The 19,678-nt window shown below is 48.1% G+C and overlaps 1 protein-coding gene across 1 annotated transcript in view; it reads left to right on the forward strand.

Annotated features, from left to right (window-relative positions):
• Nucleotides 1–19,678, forward strand: part of FCHO1 (FCH and mu domain containing endocytic adaptor 1) — a 50,147-nt gene that overhangs the window by 2,480 nt on the left and 27,989 nt on the right. Inside the window, exons 3-14 of the mRNA XM_048497807.1 lie at nucleotides 2,003–2,144; nucleotides 5,324–5,476; nucleotides 6,739–6,843; nucleotides 8,714–8,812; nucleotides 9,196–9,292; nucleotides 9,713–9,757; nucleotides 13,743–13,815; nucleotides 13,926–13,950; nucleotides 15,047–15,104; nucleotides 15,832–16,016; nucleotides 17,526–17,550; nucleotides 18,949–19,011. Of these exons, the coding sequence (XP_048353764.1) occupies nucleotides 2,003–2,144; nucleotides 5,324–5,476; nucleotides 6,739–6,843; nucleotides 8,714–8,812; nucleotides 9,196–9,292; nucleotides 9,713–9,757; nucleotides 13,743–13,815; nucleotides 13,926–13,950; nucleotides 15,047–15,104; nucleotides 15,832–16,016; nucleotides 17,526–17,550; nucleotides 18,949–19,011 (1,070 nt within the window). The remainder of the gene's footprint in view (nucleotides 1–2,002; nucleotides 2,145–5,323; nucleotides 5,477–6,738; nucleotides 6,844–8,713; nucleotides 8,813–9,195; nucleotides 9,293–9,712; nucleotides 9,758–13,742; nucleotides 13,816–13,925; nucleotides 13,951–15,046; nucleotides 15,105–15,831; nucleotides 16,017–17,525; nucleotides 17,551–18,948; nucleotides 19,012–19,678) is intronic.

The raw sequence follows: 19,678 nt of genomic DNA on the forward strand, positions 1-19,678 counted from the left end.
TGCACTTATGACACTGTACTGAAACCATTACATTGTTAAACTTCTAAATAAATTCTGGCTCATTCCGCATGTGCAGAATAATGCACTTTCAATCTTCTTTCAATGCTCTTTGAAGCTGTGCGGAATGGCAAAATCCACTTGCAAACAGTTGTGAAAGTGGTTTGAAAACGTATTATTTTGCGTGTGCGGAAGGGGCCTCTGTGTAAGAGAAAACAACTTTTATTTAGAGAAAGGACCCTCTTTTACTTCAGAACCACCCTTACACACTACACACCTATTATGTTCAATTATTCTACCACGTACAACTAAGCCATCTTGTTCTTTCTAAGAAGAATTCTAAGGTGAGAGCTATTCGTTGCAGCAGAGATAAGGAAGGCAAGGAGATAGCATAACACTCATCACCTCAAAACACTACAGAGAGGTGCCTTTGCAGAGGTTACCTGTAAGGGGTCTCACAGAAAAGCATGAAATCTTTACCTCTCACATTTGAGTAAATACGGTACTGTTTCCTTGAAGGCTGCAAGAGTGACTTCTACTGCTACAAGAAGTGTAGTTTGGGTGTCATGTTGAATCAGTGGAGCGATACTCTGTGGAGAATGCCGGTTTTAACCTGCAAATCTAACTACTGCAGTAGAATAGCTGGAGGCTGGAAGGTATTAAAATGAAGAGCTAGGTCTATCCCCAGCTTTCTGATTAGTAGATAGCTGGGCCACTGGACCATGCACCTCAGGTAGCTGACTTGCCTTTTCTTTTATGTGTGTGTATATCTGTGCATCTTCTGAGAAAGAGTGTGGAGTGGGGCTTGCAGAAGAAATTTTGCAGTTGAAATATAATAAATTCAAGTAGCCCACCTAAGCAATAAACAAATAGATTGCTGTCATACATAAAGGAGAAAGGAGGAACACGGGGCGTTGTTTGCTATTCATGGATCTGTAAAAGAAAGAGAGACTTCTATGCACAGGTGAAATACTGTGTGTGCTTTTTTGTATCGAGCAGAAAGCATGCCATTGAGTTACAACTGACTCATGGGAACCCCATCCAGAGGATGTTCTAGGCAAGAGACATCCAGAGGTTGTCTGCCATTCCCTGCCTGCATAGCAACCCCAGTCTTCCTCGGTGATACCCAGTTGAAGTACTAACAATAGCTGACCCTGCTGACTCTGATGTGCTTGGGCTAATCCAGGGTAAAATCAAAGAACCATAGAGTTGGAAGAGACCCCAAGGGCCATCAAGTCCAACCCCCTGCAATGCAGGAACACACAGTCAAAGCACTCCTAACAGATGACCACCCAGCCTCTCTTTCAAAACCTCCAAAGAAGGAGGCTAGCTTAAGAGAAGAAGAGTTGGATTTATATCCCCCCTTTCTCTCCTATAGGAGACTCAAAGAGACTATAGGAGACACAAACTCCTTCTCCCCTCACAAAAAACACCCTATGAGGTAGGTGGGGTTGAGAGAGCTCAGAAAAACTGTGATTAGCCCAAGGTCACCCAGCTGGCTTGTGTTGGAGTGTATAGGCTAATCTGAATTCCTCAGATGAGTCTCCACAGCTCAGATGGCAGAGCGGGGAATCAAACCTGGTTCCTCCAGATTAGAGTAAAGTTTCCCCTTCAGTCGTGTTCGACCCTGGGGTACCACTGCAAGCCGTGATTTCATAGGCAAGCCGTTTTTGTGGGGTAGTTTGCCATTGCTTTCCCCAGCTATTCTTTACTATGTGCTAGGTACTCATTTACTGACCAAGGAATGGATGGATGGCTGAGTTGACCATGAGCCAGCTGCCAGGATATCTGAGCCACAGGGGGCTCGAACTCCTGACTGTGTGAGTGGCAGTGCAAGCACTTCACCACTACGCCACGTGGCTCCTCCAGATTAGAATACACCTGCTCTTAACCACTACGCCACTGCTGCTCCTGCACTTCATTTAGGGGGAAAGAGCTGTGCGATATTTACGGAAACGTTTCCCTGTGTGAAGCTTTCCCCCCTTTTTTTGTCTTTCTCTTCCAGGACTTTTGCTCCCCTGTGGGAGGTCTTCCGCATCTCATCGGACAAGCTGGCCCTGTGCCACGCGGAGCTTGTGAAGAAGCTGCAGGATTTGATCAAAGAGATCGGACGTTATGGAGATGAACAGATACGGGTGCACAAGAAGGTGAGCTGGCTTGGCTCCATGTTAACGAAGGAGTCCCGTGTGCCCTTGGATGGATGGGGGGAGTTGTGACTGCAGGTCTCGAGACCCTTTGGAAGGATAGTTTAGAATGCAACCAAGAGACTACACATTTTGAGTTGGCTTAGTAGCCTGTCGCTATGCGGTGTTAGTTATTCTTGCAGCAGTTATAGTGAAGGGTAGTTTAGTCTTACAGGGTAGTTTTAGTTTATCGGTAATGTTGTATAGTGTATATTGTACTGTTATTGTTTTGCCTTGTTGCTTAAATTAGTTTATTGGTCATGTACTGTCATGAACATAAGAACATAAGAACTAGCCTGCTGGATCAGACCAGAGTCCATCTAGTTCCAGACCTTGTGTTTCTCCAGATGTTCAGAACTACTCTCCTTATCAGCTCTCACCAGCATGGGCCACTGGCCAAGTGCTGGTAGGGGCTGATGGAATCTCTGTAGTCTCTAGAACATCTGAGAGTCGCAGGTTCCTGCAATTCTGATCTAGGGGTCCCAGGAGTAGGAACCTGCGGCTCTCCAGATGTTCAGGAACTACAGTTCCCCATCGGCCCCTGCCAGCCAGTTGGCCATGCTGGTAGGGGCTGATGGGGCTCAGTCCTGACATCTGGAGAAACAGGTCCTGATCTGAATCAACACTCTGCTACTTTCGTGAGTGGGCTCCACCTTCAGGTGTCTTTGGAAGCTCACATGCAGGATGTGAAAGCAATGGCCTTCTGCTGCTGCTGCTCCAGAGCACCTGGTCTGCTAAGGCATTTGCAATCTGAGATGAAGGAGGATCAAGATTGGTAGCCATAGATCGACTTCTCCTCCATAAATCTGTCCAAGCCCTTTTTAAAGCTATCCAGGTTAGTGGCCATCACCACCTCCTGTGGCAGCATATTCCAAACACCAATCATGAAGTTTATATATTGATGCGTTGGAAACATTTGGTTGGAAATGTATCAATATATTTCTACTTGATCGTTGTGTATTGCTACTCTGATGTTGCTAATGTATTGATTTATATTGATGTATTAGATATTGTATGGATTTAGTTGATACCTGAATTGTCTATTAATGCTGCTGTTTTTGTTCTTATAATTTCTATAGCCTGAAAGCTTAGTCGCCATCTGAAATTGGTTCTATTTAGTCTTATGTATTTTATTACTGTTACTGTTTATTATTGCTATAGTGTTGAAATGTATTGTTTATCATATTGTTAGCCCCTCTGAGCACTTCGGGGATAGGGTGGGGTACAAATATAATTGAAATGAAAAAAAAAATGAAAAAAGGATCTGGGAGTGGTTAGAGTGTTAGGATCTAGGATCTGGGAGAAGCAAGTTCCAATCCCCACTCTGCTATGGAAAATTGCTGGGTGACCTTAGGCCATCTCTTAGGAGCAGCAGTGGCATAGTGGTTAAGAACAGGTGTACTCTAATCTGGAGGAACCGGGTTTGATTCCCCGCTCTGCCACTTGAGCTGTGGAGGCTTATGTGGGGAATTCAGATTAGCCTGTATACTCCGACACATGCCAGCTGGGTGACCTTGGACTAGTCACAGTTCTTCTGAACTCTTTCAGCCCCACCCTACCTCACAGGGTGTTTGTTGTGAGAGGGGAAGGGAAAGGAGATTGTAAACCCCTTTGAGTCTCCTTGCAGGAGAGAAAGGGGGGGGGATATAAATCCAAACTCTTCTTCTCTTAAGCTATCCTACTTCCCAGGATTTTGTGAGGATATTTTGGAAAAGATGGGAATGATGTAAGCCACTTTGGATCCCCAATAGGATGAAAGGAGGGGTGTAAATAAATGAACATTTGTGGTCACCCCTTACCCCTCCACTTGTCCACTGTGGGTTTTTATATAGACTGGCTGTCAAAACAGCGATTGTAGGAAAGTGGTCATTGTGGGCTCTCTGTGATACACCTCTGAAGATGCCAGCTACAGGTGCAGGCGAAACGCTATGAACAAGATCTACCAGACCACAGCCACAAAGCCTGGAAAGCCCACAATGACCAGTTGAATCCGGCCGTGAAAGCCTTCAACAATGCAATAGAGTGTAGGAAATTCCAGTAGGAAGGCTGAGCAACCGCCCATTTTTTCCTCCTCTGCGTTGATTTCAGAAAAGAGATTCTTCCCCCCTCCCCATTGCTTATGTCTGCTGGTTATTTTAGCAGCGGGTGGGAAATATGTTTGCCTCTGGTAAGCAGGTGTATAGATTTATGGAAAACCAAAAGAGCCACGCGAGGCCACACTAAATGGAAAAACACAATCAAAAACCCAGTGGGGTGCCTAAAGAAATGTATTAAATTTGAACCATTTAATTGTTTTTGTTACAAAATGGCTATGAAGCACCGCAATGAAGCTAGCTTGAAAATCACACCGATTGCAAGGGTACCCTCTAATGAAACACAGCAGGAAGACCTGTCATAAACAGCGGTGCAGGGGTGGACATGGGCCAGATCCTAGGGACCCGTTCGGCTAATGAGGGCACTTTGATCCAGCATGAGATATCTGTCAGCGTCAGAGGCTCTGAGATAGAACCATGGACTGTCAGATAGTGAAGTGAATTTTCAGCAGGAGAAATGGCTTTTATTTAGACCCAGTTGTTTATTTTGAGCACCTTAGAAGAACCATACTGGATCAGAGGAAGATGGGCCCAGCAGCAGCAGCAGTGGCGTAGTGCTTAAGAGCAGGTGGACTCTAATCTGGAGGAACTGGGTTTGATTCCCTGCTCTGCCACTTGAGCTGTGGAAGCTGTGTAGGGAGAAAGGGGGGATATTAATCCACTACTACTACTACTACTACTACTACTACTACTTCTTCTTCTTCTTCTTCTTCTTCTTCTTCTTCTTCTTCTTCTTCTTCTTCTTCTTCTCTCCTCTCCTCCTCCTTCTCCTCTTCTTCTCTTCTTCTTCTTCTTCTTCTTCTTCTTCTTCTTCTTCTTCTTCTTCTTCTTCTTCTTCTTCTTCTTCTTCTTCTTCTTCTTCTTCTTCTTCTTCTTCAGCTTTTAACAGCAGAAACCATGCTGTTCCAGTCAAATACCTCTTCCTGTGGGTTCAGTCTCCATATAGATTGCTTTGGTGGATATGAAATTTAATGGACTTCTAGTCTTATTCTGCTCTGCTTAAGATCTTGTGTTCTTTTACCTCCTCTTCCCCCTCCCCCACTCTATTAGTCAAAGGACGAAGTAGCAGGGACCCTGGAAGCCGTCCAAGTCTTACAGGGAGCAGCTCAGCATCTCCCAAAGGCCAAGGAGAACTACCACAGCCGATGCCAGGAGCTGGAACGTCTACGTAGGGAAGGAGCAAGCCAGAAAGAGATTGATAAGGTAACAGGGTGGGGGGCAAACCTGTGGCAGCAGGATTGTTCTGAATAATGGTGATAGGTGTGGGGGGGAGGGGTTTAAGGAGAGAAGTTCCATTGAAGTGAGAAGTGAGCCAGCATGGTGTAGTGGTTAAGAGCTGGTGCTCAAATCTGGAGAACCGGGTTTGATTCACCGCTCTGCCACCTGAGCTGTGGAGGAATTCAGATTAGCCTGTACACTCCAACACACGCCAGCTGGGTGACCTTGGGCTAGTCACAGTTCTTCTGAGCTCTCTCAGCCCCACCTACCTCACAGGGTGTTTGTTGTGAGGGGGGAAGGGAAAGGGGTTTGTAATCCCCTTTGAGTCTCTTCACAGGAGAGAAAGGGGGGATGTAATCCAATTCTTCTTCTCTTCTTCTTCTTCAATTTCAGTTATTTGAGATAGCTTCATACAAAAGGTAGTCCAAATACCGACAGTGGAATGCACCACCTGGGAGTGTGGTGGAGCCTCCTTCTTTGGAGGTTTTGAAAGAGAGGCTGGGTGGCCATCTGTCAGGAGTGCTTTGATTGTGTGTTCCTGCATTGCAGGGGGTTGGACTTGATGGCCCTTGGGGTCTCTTCCAACTCTATGGTTCTATGATTTTACCCTGGATTAGCCCAAGCACATCAGAGCTTGAGAGCTAAGCAGGGTCAGCTCTGGCTAGTACTTCAACTGGGGATCACCGAGGAAGACTGGGGTTGCTAGGGAGGATATAAATCCAACTCTTCTTCTTCATTGGTGGGTGGTTCTTCTAGAGATCATGGTAGGGGAGAAAACTGTTGGAATAGGCAACGTCTGGTGTACAAAGAAGATAGAAAAGGGGGATATAAATCCAACTCTTCTTCTTCTTCTTCATTGGTGGGTGGTTCTTCTAGAGGTCATGGCAGGGGAGAAAACTTGTTGGAATAGGCAACGTCAGGTGTACACAGAAGATAGAAGAAGACCTTGTAGGGAGCAGCAAGGGGGCGGATAGATAAGATGATGGGGTCAACACCTTCTCCCTTTGCCTGTCACCTTTGCTTCTTGTTTGTCACCTTTGCTGTGTTAATTACTTTGCCAACAAAAATATCACTGGCCAAACACAGTGTAAAAGGTTGAGAGAAGGAAGAACGTTGTGTGGTTTGACCGTGGCACTCTCTCGAGTGGATTAATGCTAGGGGTGTGTCAGGGAAGGGGAGTGCGGCGTTTTCTGTGCGTGTGGGGGGACTCTTCTAACACGGATCTCTCTTTGTTTTTCCACGTGAAGGCCGAACTGAAATCCCGCAAGGCGGTCGAAGCTCTCCGGCGTGCTGTGGAGAAGTACAACTTGGCCCGCGATGATTTTGAGCAGAAGATGCTGGACTCTGCTCTGGTATGGGGATGAAGCTGATAGGGGTGTGCATGTGGGGGTGTGGGGGTGGCTTATGTTTCCACCCTGTGGACTGCATTGCAAACTTTTGAAGAAGTTGAAGAAGGGTTTGGATTTAGAGCCCTCTTTTCACAACTGTGATGAGTCTTAAAGTGGCTCACAAACTCCTTTTATTTATTTATTTATTTTTTCAACCCCCGAAGGGCTCTGGGCGGTGAACAACATGACATTCAAATACAGATAAACATAAAACCAAATATAAGTTAATCTCTAAATAATATAAATTAAAATGCAGCAATTAATACATAACAATGTCTCTGCAATATCCTCTCTTGAAACCCTCTCCTAGAGAGGAGAAAAGAAGGCAAGTGGGTCCAACAGATGGTAATGGGACTCCTAATTCCCATAAAAATGGAAGGGGGGGGGGCACTTTCAGCGGCTGGACACTCCAAAAGCCCGGCAGAATAACTCTCCATTTTGCAGGCTCCTACGGAAATCACTTCAGAAGATCCCGTGAGGGCCCTAAACAGCTGGAGGAAGAGTGTTCCACCAGGCAGGGGCCAGGGCTGTAAAGGTCCTGGCCTGAGTGGAGGCCAGCATCATGGAGGGGCCAGGGACTGTCAGTAAATTGACCTCTGCTGAATGCAGAGGCCTAGTAGGGACATACTTTTCCCTTCCTTTGCCCACAACAGCCACCTTGTGAGGTAGGTGGGCCTGAGAGAGTTTGGAGACAACTGAAAAAAAGTCCAATGTCACCCAGCAGGCAACAAACATCGTTCTCCAGATTAGACTCTGCTGCTCCTAAGCACTATCTCTTCCTTCCCCACCCCCAACGGAGTAGTTTTTTTAAAAAAATACTCAGCAGTTTTTTAAAATACTCACCAATTCTAGAACTCAACCATCACTTGTAAATTGGTCTTGAAAGATAAAGTTCTGCCAGGAGTCTCTTGCTCTGGAGGGAGTTCCATAATTGGAGTTCGGTTGGGGCGGGGAAATAGCAGATAAGGTTATGAGGGGTTAACAACCAGGTTAGTCCAGGTAGACTGTTGTCCCTAGGTTTCAGCCTCCCGTAATGGGGTGAAGAACACCAACGACAGGGCCTTTTCTGTGGTGGTATCTCCTAAGCATTTTCTTAGGGTGGGTATTTCTTGGTGGGTCTGTGTATTAGCAGGTGTTTTTTGTTTCCTGCTTCCTTTTTTTGTCTGCTGCCATGAAAAGTATTATCTGTTGATGCTTTTGACTTTTTATAAGATTGGATGTTGTTCTTCACTGCCTCAAGCTTTTCTGCTGAGAGCGTGGTTGATAAAGCATTTCAGATCAATAATAACAATAATAAGAGTTTGGATTTATACTCCACCTTTCTCTCCTGTAAGGAAACTCAAGGTGGCTTACACGCTTCTTTCCCTTCCTCTCCCCACAACAGACAACTTGTGAGGTAGGTGTGGCTGAGAGAGTTTGTATAGAACTGTTACTAGCCCAAGGTCACCCAGCAGGAATGTAGGAGTACAGAAACACATCTGGTTCACCAGATAAGCCTCTGCCACTCAGGTGGAGGAATGGGGAATCAAACTCGGTTCTCCTGATTAGCATCCACCTGCTCTTAACCACTACACCACAGCTGGCTCTCAATAAACTTCAGGTGGTTCTCTGGCCACGATTTGACGAGATAGGGTTCAACTATATTCCTCCAGATAGCCTGAGGGGCTACTCCTCCCATCAGCCCCTGCCAGCATGGCCAGGTGGTGGGGCTCATGGGAATTGTAGTCTATGAACATCTGGAGGGCCATAGTTTGAAGACCCCTGCCTAAGAGGAATCCTGATCACAGGTACTTCAACCTCTTCATCCACGGCTCTTCTCCCTCTCTCTCGGTAGCGCTTCCAAGAAGTAGAAGATTCTCACCTGTGCCATATGAAGGCCCTGATTGCTTCCTATGTGCATTCTGTGGAAGACACCCATGTGCAGATCGGACAGGTGAGGGAAACGAGGGCAGCCCAGTAGGAAAGCAAAATGTGGTGTAGGCTTGGGAGGGCTGAAGAGGAAATAGGGGTGGGACTTGGGAGGAAATGCCGTGTAGCCAGAGAGGTTTAGCAGGGCCAAAATGGGGTTGATAGGCAAGTGGTCTGAATCTGCAGAAAGCTGTTTCAGATGTTCTCCGTAGTTTCTTGCATCGTATTTTGAAGGGAGGTTAAATGACCACAAGAGGAAAAAAAACTCATCCACAGTGGTAACGGGTGGGAACATAGATGGGGCGGACAGGAGGGGTCAATTTTCTGCTAGGCACAAGTGACCAAGCTGCTTAACTTTGGAGGCTGGCTTGGGAGTCGGTTGTGACATTTTCCTTCTCCCCACTGTAGGTCCATGAGGAGTTCAAACAGAACATGGAGAACATCGGGGTAGAGACGTTGCTACGAAACTTTGCTGAGAGCAAAGGAACCGGCCGTCACCCACCAGGTCAGGAGTTATTGTTTGTGGCAAGGAAGTTGGGAGGACCTCCTGGCAAAATATCCTAGAGTGGCTGACATCCGGGGGGGGGGGATGGCACCCAGGGCAACACCTGCTCCGGGCCAGCTTCCCCAACCTCACGCCCCTGCTCTCCCACCTGCAGTTCCCCCTCTCGCTTCTCCCACTTACATTAGCCGGTGGCAGTCCTGGGCAGCCTGCCGAGACTGAGCCTGGTGGGGCCGGGCTGAGGGGTGGCTGGCAGCAGCCCAGCCAGGGTTCTCCTTCAGCTGGCAAAGGTCTAGCCGGGCTGAGGTAGCAGGCCCCATGAGACCTAATGGGGGGCACCCGGGGTCAATTGACTCCCCTTGTCCCTCTGGCAGATACACCAGTTCTGATGTCTGTTTTTTGTTTTTTTGTTTTTCTTCCCAGGGCCGCTGGATTTTGAGGAGCTGAGCATGACCCCAGCACAGGAAGGCAAGTACGTCTCAGCGCTTGGGCAATAGACACCCAAGATTTGGAAAGGAAGGCATGGTGGTGGGTGGAGGAGTCATCTCGTCGCTGGTCTTGGGATGGGGGGGAGGGGGGCGGAGATGACATGGCTGTTACCTAGTCTGCATTCATGAATCTACTAAAATAAGATACCAAATAAGACACCAAAGATGCAAGGTTCAGTCAAGCAGCAAGCCTGAAGCTGATTGGGAGCTGGTTTTAGTGCAGGGGTCTGCAACCTGTGGCTCTCCAGATGTTCCTGGACTACAATTCCCATCAGCCCCTGGTTTTAGTGGATTAAAGCAAGTTTTCATCTGCAAGGCTTTTGAGCTTGGTATGGGGATGAAAACATCTGTAAAGTGCCATCAAGTCACAGCTGGCTCTGGCAAACCTGAAGGTTTTCAAGGTGAGGGACCTTCAGAGGAGCTTTGCCATTACCTGCCTCTGCTTAATAACCCTGGACTTCCTTGGTGGTCTCCCATCCAAGAGCCAACATGGCGTAGTGGTTAAGTACAGGTGCACTCTAATCTGGAGAACCGGGTTTGATTCCCCGCTCTGTCACTTGAGCTGTGGAGACTTGTCTGGGGAACTAGATTAGCTTGTACACTCCAACACGTGCCAGTTGGGTGACCTTGGGCTAGTCACAGTTCCTTGGAGCTCTCTCAGCCCCACCTACCTCACAGGGTGTTTGTTGTGAGGGGGGAAGGTAAAGGAGTTTGTCAGCCCCTTTGAGTCTCCTTACAGGAGACAAAGGGCAGATTTAAATCCAATAATTCTTCTTCTTCTCTACTTGCCCTTGCTTAGCTCCTGAGATCTGCCAAAATTGGGCTCCCAAGGCCATCCAAACCAATACAAAAAAGAAAGAGTTATGAATGTGGAGCATATTAAACTATTTTATACCTTCTCCAGTTTCTTGAAATGAGGCCAACACGGAGGATTCGTGTATATATACATGAATGTTTGCAAATTTAACCACTTTAAAATAACAATAATTAATCTCTGTAAAGGCTTTGCATGGGTCAATGATCGGCAATAATGCACATTTGTCATGCTGAGGAATATTTTATGTTCTGCATAATTAATCGGAAGTTAATAGGGCAAGGGGGGTACGACTCGGTTGCAGCAATTGTCTTTCTCAGAGAACACACACACACACCCATTTGTCTTAAGAAGTGATTCAGTGTTTAGGCTTGGTTTCCATGAACTAAATAACTTTCCGAAAGGCCAATCATTTAGCGTGTGAAATGATGAGTTCGTCGAACTTAGATTTCCATGTTCCCAAGCTCTGTGGAGGCACCTTTTGGGGAAGGAATGATCCCAATACATTGGGAGCAAACAAGTCATTGCTAGCTGGCTCGGTGTGGGAAGGAACCTTCTGTAATGTTCACTTTGTCGTACATTTAGCAACCATGGCTAATATTAGAGTTTACTATCATGACTATCGCTGCTAGCAGCTGTTGCGAAATGTGCTGGTGTAGCGCCACCTGGAGGCTGATAATGGAGTGTAAGAAGCAAGGGCAATGGAGGATGACGTCTCTTCAGGTTTGGGGCATGGTAGAGAACCTCATGAATTATTTTTATTTAAAATATTTGTAAACCAAACTCTATGCCATAGTTCTTAAGGCAGTTTGCAAAAATTCAACACAAAAATATATATTTAAAATATTGACCTTGTTTTGACCCCTCTTTCTACCCAGTGAGGGGACCCAATGTGGTTTACATTGTTCTCCTTTCCTCTGTTGTAACCTCACAACAACCCTGTGAGGTGGGTTTAGGTGGAGAGTGTATGACTGGCCTGTAGGTCCCTCAGTGAACTTCCATGGCAGAATGGGGACTGGAACCCGGGTCTCCCAGATCGTAGTCGGATTCTCTGACCAATACACCACACTGGACCTCTTCCCACCCCCTAGATCAGGGATATTCAACTCTGGTGCCCCAGATGTTCATAGACTACAATTCCCATCAGTCCCTGCCAGCATGGCCAATTGGCCAGTATTGGCCGTGCTGGCAGGGACTGATGGGAATTGTAGTCCATGAACATCTGGGGCGCCAGAGTTAGACACCCCTGTCCTAGATAATATGAGCAACTAGTTCAAACAACAGCTGAGCATCAGCGAGGCAGATTAAAATTCTGTTCGCTCGATCCCTTTGTAATCTTCTCTTGCTGAGTTACTCAAGTGTAAGCCCATTTAAATCAGTGGGTTTAGACTGGAGTAATTCAGCATAGCATTTCAAAGTCCAAATGAGGCATCTTTCAAATTTAACTCTACCCATTTTCTGCTTTTAAAAACAATTAGTCTGATTTTTGAGTATTTGTTTCCAGTTCACGAGACCTTAAATTCTTTTTATTTTCACAATTTTGCTAGATGTTGCATGTTAGATATTCAGATGGTTGAAATATTTATGGACCTCCCCCCCTCACCTTTCCATTAAAAAACTGATTTCCTCTTGCCTTTTTTGCTGTTTTCTCATGCAAGGCAAGAGAAGGTAATGGTCCTACAGTCAATATTAACTTCAAAATGCAAATGAAAATTATCTCTTATATTTTTCTTTTTGTAAAGAGCGAGATGTTAAAGGCCAGCAAAATCCCAACGGAACTCTAATTTATGCCACTAAATGCTATCAAATGCAATATTCCTGTTAAGGCTCTTCTCCGCCCCACCCCTTTTTTTGGGCAAAATATCCATTCTGAATGAGTGGAAAAACACTTGCTCTCAATCTTCACAGTTGTCCACAAAATGAAAATTTCTGCAACCCTCATTTTATGCTGCCTGCTATTCATCTCGTGAGTAACTTCTGGAAGGGGGATATAAGGTTAATTACAACGACCCTGCGGGAGATGCCGGTCGTACCACGGGTTGGGGATAGAAGCCGTTAAGAGGCATCCTTTTCTCGTCACTGTCTTGCATTGGTCGCGTTGTTTTCAAAATTTGCACGTGGTGTCTCTAGAGACCCGGTGGAGGTGACTCACAATCTAAATCACAAAGCTCTAAAAACGGTATAAAATTAGTAATCCTAGCTATTTAAAAACAAGGCAGAGTATAAGTCAGCAGCCTAAAAAAAGGATATCCATAAAAGGAGTTCTAAGAACATAAGAACATAAGAACGAGCCCGCTGGATCAGACCAGAGTCCATCTAGTCCAGCTCTCTGCTACTCGCAGTGGCCCACCAGGTGCCTTTGGGAGCTCACCTGCAGGAGGTGAAAGCAATGGCCTTCTGCTGCTGCTGCTGCTCCCGAGCACCTGGTCTGCTAAGGCATTTGCAATCTGAGATCAAGGAGGATCAAGATTGGTAGCCATAGATCGACTTCTCCTCCATAAATCTGTCCAAGCCCTTTTTAAAGCTATCCAGGTTAGTGGCCATCACCACCTCCTGTGGAAGCATGAGGCTAGATCAGGGGTAGGGAACCTGCGGCTCTCCAGATGTTCAGGAACTACAATTCCCATCAGCCCCTGTCAGCATGGCCAATTGGCCATGCTGACAGGGGCTGATGGGAATTGTAGTTCCTGAACATCTGGAGAGCCGCAGGTTCCCTACCCCTGGGCTAGATGCAGGCTAGATGCAGACACTTAGAGAGAGATTAGAATCCTTTTGCTTAAAATGAAAGAACAAATGTTTGGGGGTGACTTCTAAAAGAAGATAAGATGCCTTCAGTCTGTCAGGTATTTTCACACACATTCTCTTCCTGGAGTGTTTAACAACTGCCTTATAATGTAGGTCTGGGGTAATATCCCCATTTGAGGGCAGGAGCTGTGAAATTGTTTAGCCTCAGGCCGTCTCACGCCCTTGTAGCTGAGATCAAACTTTGACTTCCCACATTGCAGCAAACCATTCTCTGAGCCACTCCGTTGCTTCAACACAGCTGAGTCGGAATTGGGTATCTTGGTTGAAATCTGACCACAGTGGGAGCTCGCAAAGCTTTGCTTCCAGCGGGTTCTTCACCAACCTGTGATTCTCTCTTCTTCCCCAGGACCAAAGCGAACCCGCAGCAAAGCTTTCCGCATCCCTGGCTTGGGCCGCAAAGACCGCGAACGGGATTCTGTGTGAGTAAAGCCTTTTGCCCTCTCTTTGCGATTCCACAGTAGCTGTGCCTGCTTTCCCTTTCCGAAGCCGTGTGGTTCGAGACTCACTCTGTTTCTCCCTTCCCCACCAGGGAATCTCCAGATGCCGATTCAGTGGTGAGTTTTGTCCATTCCCTCACTCCCTAACGGAACCAAGCAGTTGAGGATCCGGGCAGGAGGGGAGAGAAGGGGTTAATTTTTCTTTTTAAAAAAAGCAGGAATATTTTTAAAAATGTGGATCTTTGCCAACATTGTTTTTTCAGGCCTGTAATGATCCCAGCTGCTGTTTAGTTCTAAGCATTAGCCCAGACTGTGGTTTCCTTCTCTCGCCTGTTGCTTCTCATTTGGGTTCTTGGTGGGCTGGTCCTACCATTCTTCTCAGCAAATGACAGCGGCAGCGTGGTGTAGTGGCTAAGAGCGGGTGGATTCTAATCTGGAGAACCGGGTTTTATTCCCCATTCCTCCACCTGAGTGGTGGAGGCTTATCTGGTGAACCAGATGTGTTTCCGCACTCCTACATTTCTGCTGGGTGACCTTGGGCTAGTCACAGTTCTTTGGAACTCTCTCAGCCCCACCTACCTCACAAGGTGTCTGTTGTGGGGAGAGGAAGGGAAAGGAGCTTGTAAGCCACCTTGAATCTCCTTACAGGAAAGAAAGGGGGTATGAATCCAAACTCCTCCTCCTCCTTTTCTTCCTCTTCCTCTTCCTCTTCCTCTTCCTCTTCCTCTTCCTCTTCCTCTTCCTCTTCCTCTTCCTCTTCCTCTTCCTCCTCTTCCTCTTCCTCTTCCTCTTCCTCCTCTTCCTCTTCTTCCTCTTCCTCCTCTTCCTCCTCTTCTTCCTCTTCCTCCTCCTCCTCTTCTTCTTCATTTTCCTCCTCTTCTTCGTCTTCGTCTTCGTCTTCCTCCTCCTCCTCCTTCTTCGTCTTCCTCCTTCCTCTTCCTCTTCCTCGTCTTCTTCTTCCTCTTCCTCTTCTACCTCTTCCTCCTCCTCCAAATGAGAGGACATTAGCTGAGCAGAGTGGTAGAATACAGCCCACTGCTTATAATTCAGTAGTTCTCATTTTTGGTTGCAAGTGATCTCCCCCTTCTTTAGGTAATATTATTGGGATAGTAATTGAAATCTTTTTTTTTATTTAATGAGGGGTTTGTCTTTTCAGGGGGGCAGTTACACGTGGGAGGTTTTCACTCTCTGCTGTTTTCTCATCCAACTGCAGCAGGCTCCAGAAGTGGATGAAGAGGGGTTTACTGTTCGTCCTGATACAAGCCAGAACGATATCCTTTCCTGGTCATAGTCAGACCTTATTCCTGGAGCCAGATGGGTTGAGAACTGGGATTCTGGGGTGGGGTGGAGTTGCCTTTGTTTCTTCAAGGGAATAATGAGGTAAAGAGATTCAGGATCGGAACAGGAAATCATTTCTGGACTGTCCCCCCCTTCCCTCCCCCCCATTATGCTGCAACATAGTTTGGGGGCTGAAGATTTATGAACTGGAGGTTGGAAGTAGAATTTCCTGCTCTGGGCACTCATTTCTTTTAGGGGGGGGTGGGCAGTTTGGAGTAAGAGTGCTGAAGATCAGGGCTTTTGAGGTCTTTCACTATGGGAGAGACAACCTCATGGGCTAAACCAGGGGTCTGCAACCTGCGGCTCTCCAGATGTTCACGGACTACAAATCCCACCAGCCCCTGCAAGCATGGCCAATGGTGGCAGGGGCTGATGGGAATTGTAGCCCATGAACATCTGGAGAGCCTCAGGTTGCAGACCCCTGAATGGTAAAAGAGAAAGACGTTTGCCTGGCTTCATCTCCTGAGAACCTTGCCCCTTCTAACAGAAGGTCAGCCCAACATCACTGAAAATACTGTCCAGCTTAGGGCGAACTGGTGAGCACAAAAAGTTCTCTTGAGTCTGCAGAGGGGGCCCACTTGTCCTAGTCTCCCATAACCGTTTGCCCTCCCAGTTCCTCCCAGGAGTTGGTGGTGGTTTGCCCTTGACTCTTCCTGCCACGCGAGCACAGCAACCACTTGTGCTCATCCAGCGATTCGGATTACGACGACGAGGAGCCGCACAAGTTCTACATCCGCATCAAGCCTGTGCAGCCGCGCGAGAGAACCAACAGCGCGGCGGCTTCTGCTGCGGTGGAACAGCTCAAGGCCTCTGTGGGCAATCTCATCCTGCCACCAAGCGTGGGGGTGAGAAACTGGGAAGGGGATCCCGAAGAAAGTAAAAGGTCCCGGTTACTTGGGGGCTATCAGCTACCCCTGAGCGCTTCTCCAAAGCCTGTCTGCACAGATTTGCCCTTAATTTGGCAGCTTGTTCAGGACCTTTCCATGTGGACAGAAAAAGAGGCCCACACCTTCACAGAGGGAAGGGAGGGGGGAAAGGTGCAATGGAAATCTGTATTTTTATTTATAGTACAGACCCTAACATGGTTTGCACATGGAGCCGCGTGGCGTAGTGGTTAAGTGGTTGCACTGCCACTCACACGGTCAGGAGTTCGAGCCCCCTGTGGGTCAGATATCCTGGCAGCTGGCTCATGGTCAACTCAGACATCCATCCATTTCTTGGTCGGTAAATGAGTACCTAGCTCATAGCTAGGGGCTAAAGAATAGCCGGGGAAAGCAATGGCAAACTACCCCACAAAAACGGCTTGCCTATGAAATCACTGCTTGCAGTGGTACCCCAGGGTCAGATACGACTGAAGGGGAAACTTTACCTTTAGGGACCTGTGGTAGTAGCCTCCTACAGATCCTCTGATGAAACAGTGTGTATGGAACACACAGGGATCTATACTATAAATAGTATATATTTTCCCACTGTACATCGTAGTGGTACTAGTTTTGCCAACAGGCCTGGGGAAAAATGTCCTGTCCCTTCAGTTGAGGCTAAATTGGGTTTTCTTTACCAGAGGATGTTCATGCTGTGAATATCTTTGACAATCCAGTTCCACACAGCGTGCTTCTGTTAAAGGATAGGTCCTTTTAATGCCTACTTGTTGCCAATTCTCATTCCTTTCTTCAGTTGCTTGTGCAGTTGGATTTTGCTTTCCTCTGAGTGTAGAGGAGGGGTCACTGGGGGAATGTGAGAGGGAGAGGTCGTGCATTTCCTGTGTTGTGCTGGGGGTTGGACTAGATGACCCGAGGTCCCATCTCTATGTTTCTGTTTCTAACTGGAGCTGAAGGGAGGAAAGGGGAGAGAAGGGTTTGATCATTCTAGGCCAGTGGTGGCAAACCTATGGCACGGGTGCCAGAGGTGGCACTCAGAGCCCTTTCTGTGGGCACGCGTGCACAGAGTTCGTCATGTGGGGGGAATCCCCCCCCACATCTAGGCTGGCCTGGGCCACTGGACAATGTGTGTGCACCTTAGCAAGCAGGGAGGACTTGGCTGGCGGGCCTGGTGCCTGTGCTCCAGGTGGCTGCTGCTCGGGGGGGGGGGGGGGGCGGCGATGCGGCAGATATGCTAGAGAGGTGCAGAGTGGTGCATGTGGGACTTGCTGGAGGCTACAGGAGGCTGGCCCCTGCTCGAGGGGGTTATTCAGGTTAAATTTCCGCGTTGGCACTTTGCGATAAATAAATGGGTCTTGGGTTGCAATTTGGGCACTCGGTCTCGAAAAGGTTTGCCATCACTGTTCTAGGCAGACGAATGCATAGTTTGTGGGATCACCCCTTTTTGCTAACTCCCTTTCCTTTCCTCTTTCACAGTGCACCATGAAAAGGCATTCGTCTAGTAAGTGACCCCAGATTTTATTACTTTATATAAATGTGGGAAGGATGGAGATGGGTGTCCCTCAGATGAGGGCGCAAAGTGCAATGAGGCAGCAGCGTTGGGCTCTGGGGGGGGGCGGGGTCGGAGGGTTTAGAAGTGGCATCGGATGCTCTGCGAGTTCCTCTTAGGATTTCTGTTTCGGAAGCAAGTGGAAGGTAGGGGTTCGTTCTTGCGTCCCTGCTCCTGGTGATTCTTTTGCGGGGAGACCCTAGCTCAGTAGCAGAGCCAAGAGGCAGCAGGTCTGCCGAAGATCCTGAAGCATAGGTCGAGCACTCTGGAGCAGGGGTGTCCAACTCTGGCATTTCTGATGCTCATGGACTACCATTCCCATCCCTACAAAGCCCCTGCTGATGGGAATGGTAGTCCATGAAAATCTGAAGCGCCAGAGTTGGACACCCCTGCTCTAGAAGGAACTATACGCACCCACCATGTAATGTTATTTCCAAGATCTGGTCCTGCAAAGAGTTAAGGGCATGGGAGCACTGGTCTTGTCCAGTTGCACAAACAAAGGCTGTGATCCAGATGCTGTTCTTACATGAGGGTCATTTCCTTTTGGACCTGTTGTCTCCAAGGCAGAGGCGCACCGGAAGAAGATGGCGCCTGGGGCAACACCTGCTCAAGCACCCCCCGCCCCCATTCCCCACTTACCTCAGCTGGCGGAGGAGGGTGACGGCGGTCCCGGGCAGCCAGCTGGGGTCAGGCCTGGTGGGGCCGGACTGAGGGGCACCCAATGGGCTCGTGGCAGGCTCGCAGCCCGGGCTGAGGCGCCTCTCCGCGAGAGGGATGTGGGGGGAGATTTTGCACCCCCCACGTGATCTAATGGGTGGTGCCTGGGGTCAGTTGACACCCCCCATGTCCCTCCGACAGATACGCCCCTGCTCCAAAGGCCTTGGTAGCTAAAAGGCAGGCAGGGAGGGTTGAGTCTGACCCAGTGGGACAGAAGGAATGCCAGCCGGGGAGCTGGAATGCCCTCTGAACACCCTGACAGGTCACAATCATAACGGGCATCTTGATCTAGAACCGTGGTGGCGAACCTTTGGCACTCCAGATGTTATGGACTACACTTCCCATCAAACCCTTCCAGCATGGCCAATTGGCCAAGCTGGCAGGGGCTGATGGGAATCGTAGTCCATAACATCAGGAGTGCCAAAGGTTCGCCACCACTGATCTAGAAGATCCTCTAATTATCTGTGGCTCAGTATCTGGGAAAGCTTTATTAAGTTCTGGGTCTCCTGACCTTCCTGGTCATCTTCAGAAGATCAGTTTTCCCCAAGGTCTCGCGGGTCCCCCTCAAACGAGGAATCGGTTCTGGATCTGAGAGGGCCCTGACACTTATTCTCCAATATGTTCCTCTTCTAGGGCACTTGAAATCTCTCACCTCTGCAGCCGTGGAAACAGATTCTGACACAGCCCCAGCTCCAGGTGAGAGAGGGCAAGGATTGCGGGGGCTGAAGGAGGGAGAGGCCAAACAAAAGCTAAAAGGGGGCAAAACCCAATATTTTCCCCCAGAGGTAGCAATCCACATCCAGCTGCAGCTATGAGCCCTCAGCCAAGTAACAGTTGTGTTTCTCTAGTCCAGGGGTCTGTCAAACCCTGGATCTACGATCCAAATCAGACTCTGTAACTGGAAGGTGAAGAAGCCTTCATTGGTAGATACATGGGTAAGAAGGGAAAAGCTAGTTCTGCCAGAACCTTCGAACAACCCCAGTATATCAAACCTCGTTCCTTCTCCCCCCTCCCAACCCTGTGATATTATCCCACACTACTGAAGGCTCGAAGATCAGGAATGCAGCATGAACCCAAGGTCAGAAGAATGGGTCTTTAGCTGTGAGAGCCTCTTCCCAGGAAAACCAAAGGGTTTCGGACAATTCTGTGGAGCTCCCCTCCCGCCTGGAGCCGCTCTGCTGGTTGCCAGGCACCAGCCTGACAGGGTCCTTAAATTTTTTGAGCCAGTGGGCGCATTTGTAGTTTTGTGAAGATGTTTTGAATACCCCCAAAAAATGTTAAGGAGGAACCGAGAAAAATGGCTGCCACAGGAGGCAAAGCTGAATGGAATACCATTTTCCTCCCACCTCCTGGGTAGAAGGAA

The sequence above is a fragment of the Sphaerodactylus townsendi genome, linkage group LG05, assembly GCF_021028975.2.
Source record: "Sphaerodactylus townsendi isolate TG3544 linkage group LG05, MPM_Stown_v2.3, whole genome shotgun sequence".
In the NCBI taxonomy this organism is placed as follows: Eukaryota; Metazoa; Chordata; class Lepidosauria; order Squamata; family Sphaerodactylidae; genus Sphaerodactylus; species Sphaerodactylus townsendi.